The sequence below is a fragment of the Parasteatoda tepidariorum genome, chromosome 2 (genome assembly GCF_982258835.1).
Source record: "Parasteatoda tepidariorum strain Cologne lab strain chromosome 2, Ptep-v5.0, whole genome shotgun sequence".
NCBI lineage: Eukaryota > Metazoa > Arthropoda > Arachnida > Araneae > Theridiidae > Parasteatoda > Parasteatoda tepidariorum.
The window spans coordinates 107,837,668-107,841,470 of record NC_141756.1 but is presented as its reverse complement, the minus strand read 5'-3'; the positions used below and the strand labels follow the sequence as shown (position 1 = coordinate 107,841,470).

Genomic DNA, 3,803 nt, shown 5'->3' with positions numbered 1-3,803 from the left:
AACTAAAATGTGCACATTTGTTAAATTTATTCTGTATTGTAAATTCTGTATTGCAATGTAAAGTTAGTAAAAAAATGTAAATACACAATTATATATAATTTATAATTTATAGCAAATTTCCAGCAAACTTTGTAATTTTTTTTTCTATTTAAAAAGAACAGTAATTGGTATCTGATAATACAATTGATTTTGTGACAAATCAGGAAGTTAAAATCCTATGGGAGCTAACTGATTACTAAACCAACTGGAAGGAATAAGTACAGAGATTGTTTAACAAGGACAGCAAGGACGCTACTGAGAAACACTAGATAGGATTGGAATTCTCAAGAGGTGGAACCTTACACAAAATAAAACAGGATGGGGAGAAATAGATTGAAAGTTATGGAGGAACACTGTAAAAGGCATAACACCAAGGAGTATTTCAGCTTTAGTCAGACTTTTTTCTTTCACCCCGAAACCCTTACATATTCGAAGCATTCCACAGAGAAGAAATGCTCAGTAAAGAAGAAAATGCAAGCGATATGAATTCGACTAAGCAAAGATTGTCTCCGTTTTACAAAAAATTTAAAAAATAAAAAGACATTTTTATTTAATCTCGTCACTGAAAAAGTACAGAAATCTCTTTGTTAGTGGTTTGTCTTGAACAGCGCAGAGACAGGTTTTGAAAGTATTTCCTAGGGTGTCAGTTTCTGTATTCCACTCTATGCCTAAAACTTTAACAGTTGTTTTGAATCCTTCATCTTGATCTCGTAATTGGCTCTGAAGCATTGTGGAGTTTGTAACCCATTTTTCAATTGGAATTTCAATCAATTGCATCAGTTCTTTGACTTCTTTATGTAGTGTGGTGATTTCAAATTCTGTTTCAACACTAGCAACAGTATCGTCCATGTAAAGATGCTTATCGATCATTGGAGCAGCAATCGGGAATTCATGTATGTGCTTAGAAGCTACTTCGCGTGTTGCTGCACATAACAAAAAGGGACTGCATGCTAGTCCAAAAGGTAGACGAGTAAATCTGTAAGTAATTATTTTGTCCGTGAAAGCTGGGTTAGTTTTGTCCTGTGATAGTCTGTACCAGAAAAATCTTATGGAATCTCTATCTCTTTCGTGTAGGCTTAGTTGTAGAAAGGCCTTTTTTCCGTCACCTGTGATTGCAAATTTGTGCATTCGCAGTCTGAGTAGACAACCAATTGTCTCAGGTAAAAGATTTGGACCGATTTCTAAAGTATCATTCAGTGAGGGCATTCCTGGATCATGTGATGAGATATCGAACACAATCCTCCATTTGGTCTCGTTAAGTTTCACTTTTTTGAAGGCATGATGGGGTAGGTGAAATACAGCGTTTAAATTCGAAGGTTCTAGCTCGTAAACTTCAACGTGTCCTTGCACAATGTACTTTAGCATGCAACTATCGTATTCTTTCTTCATAGCATCATTGTATGCAAGTCGTTTCTGGAGAAACTTCAAACGTTTTTCGGTAGTAGCTATGTTGGTAGACAAAATTGATGTTGTATGCTTCCTAGGCAGAGATAAAACTCTACGATTTCCCTCAGTTTGGTAGGTTTCGTGAAATTCTCTCGTAATTTCATTCTCTCGAACAGTCTTGTTCCGTATTTGAGTGTCTTTGATACCAATACAATCCAACTCGCACAAGCAACGCACTTCGTCGTCCAAACAATCACCAAAAATTTGAACAGAAACATGATGAACTGATGAATCATGTTTGATGTTCGCGACCCATTAAGGATTCATCCAAAAATAGAGGGTACTATGGCAAGAGATTCTGTAACTTTAATCGGAGGTTCCGTAGTGACCACATGGCAATAATAATCGCCACCAATGAGCAATTTGATGGGTAAGTTGTCGTTTCCTGGAGGGTCTGTAAGTGTTAGTTTTCGGCTTCGAGTAAATCGAACAACGTCCGCAGGGGCAGCAGGGTGTGGGGTATATCTGTTGGAACTTTCGAAAGCTGCTACAGAAACAGTGTTTTTGTTCCACAAACTTGAAAGTGAAAGTTGCACACATCATCGCATGTTTCGTGAAGTACTGGGAGATTCAAAAACATGTACGTTTAGTTTCTCAGTGCTTACAATTGTAAGTTTCAGTTTGTGAATGAGGTTTGCATTGACGAAGCTTGTTTGGTTACCTCCATCCAAAATGCATCGGGTTAACTACGTAAGACCCGTGGGGCCAGTAACATGCACGCGTGCAGTTTGTAAATGGGTAAAGCTAGACTTAGGTATGTTAATGTGATGAACTTAGCTATTTCGGATTGCAGTGTTCAGTGCAGATGAACAAATGGATACGTGGTTTTTCTTCTTGCATTTTCTACAGCTAGCAGTGTCTTTACGAGGACAATTTGCCATTCTGTGTCCTCTATTAGTACATAAGAAACAACGGTTAGAGCCTTTTAACTTTTGTATGTGAGTGTCATAGTCAGTTATGGTTTTGCATTTCTGAGCCCAATGACCTGTCTACAAGTGTCGTCTGGAAACGCTTGTAGAAATTTTAGAGCTAATACACGACCGTAGCTTCCAATGTCCTCACCAAGTGCGCGTAAGGCCTCCAATCTTCTATTACATTCAATGTAGGTTTCATTTAGGTCAGTTGCCGTACGGGTGTTAGATTTTCCAAATGTTCTTGGATAATTCTATTTTTGTCCCCATATCTATTCATTAGTAGCTTTTTAGTGGTTTCATATGAGACAGCAACAATACTGATACCATCAACTAAAAGTCTTGGTTCGTCTTACAAATAATCTCTTAGGAGCACATGTTTATCAATAGTTGAAAGGTTTGGATTGGTGTTAACTAAAGACTGGAATTGTTCCCTAAAACTTTACCAATTTTCAATTTCACCGCAAAATGGTTCTGACTTAATCGTCGGCAGTTTCACTGTGTACGTTGTCTAACCGTTGTTATCTGACCAGCAAGTGATGGATTAGTAACCGAATTAATCGAATTATCAGGGCACAAATAAAGATTGTAGCTGATGTTAATAGTCGGCGATAATTAATTTTGGATGATTCTTCGGGCTATAAAAATTGCGAGGCTGAGCACTTTCTGTATAAGTTTCACATTGGGTAATAACATTTTCGTAATCGTCATCCGTGAAAAGAACATGGATTTCATTATCAACCGTTTTCATTTCATTTAAGATAGTTGTTAAACGATTTATCGCAAATTCCATATCTTCATTCGAAGTAACTTCTGTCATGTTGTGAATCTCAGTAGAGAAACGAGTTATGTTACTTCGAATAGTTTTTCGTTTACGCTTCAATTGCTGCACTTGTCCTTCTTTCGTCGCCATTTTTCTTTCGTGGACATCAAAGCTAGCAAAAGTAAAAGTTCGCAATAGTAATAGTTTCGTAAATAACTTTTGGAGTAATTCGTAATAATTTTTGGTGTAGTAACAAGTCGCTGATTCGCATGAGAATTTCGGCGTCATATGAGAGACCAATTTTGATGTAGAAGCTATTATAAGAGGAAATGGAATTTTACTGGCGAAATCAAAGTGCTGGGAAAGCAAATACTGGAATCAAAATAGTGCTAATTTGTATTGGTTATACATATCATGAAAGTAAAGAATAGCCAGGGACATTGCCGAGGGAAGTATAACTTCTCTAATAATTGACTAAAAGGTGACAAAATATCTTAAAACTATGCATAATTTATTTTCAAAATTACAATGAAATAAACTAGAAAACTACTAATTGACGGTAGCTCTAGCGATGAAAATGTTTGATTTCAGTCAAAAATAGCGTGATATAGAATTTTAAAAAGGAGAATTCAGTGATTATCTAT

At 36.6% G+C, this 3,803-nt stretch overlaps 1 protein-coding gene across 1 annotated transcript; it reads right to left on the bottom strand.

Moving 5' to 3' along the window:
- Positions 1 to 585: 585 nt before the first annotated feature.
- LOC147816000 (uncharacterized) lies at positions 586 to 3,309 on the bottom strand. Its single transcript, XM_087156688.1, has 2 exons — positions 3,060 to 3,309; positions 586 to 1,709 (listed from the first exon to the last, which is right to left on the bottom strand). The coding sequence occupies exons 1-2, from the start codon at positions 3,307 to 3,309 to the stop codon at positions 586 to 588; spliced, it is 1,374 nt and encodes a 457-aa protein (XP_087012814.1).
- Positions 3,310 to 3,803: the final 494 nt, after the last annotated feature.

Coding starts and splice junctions, on each gene's coding strand:
- LOC147816000 (XM_087156688.1), bottom strand. CDS start 3,309: ATGGCGACGAAAGAAGGACAAGTGCAGCAATTGAAGCGTAAACGAAAA. Junction 1,710..3,059: donor ATGTGAAACTTATACAGAAA/GTGCTCAGCCTC, acceptor ATGATTCATCAG/TTCATCATGTTTCTGTTCAA.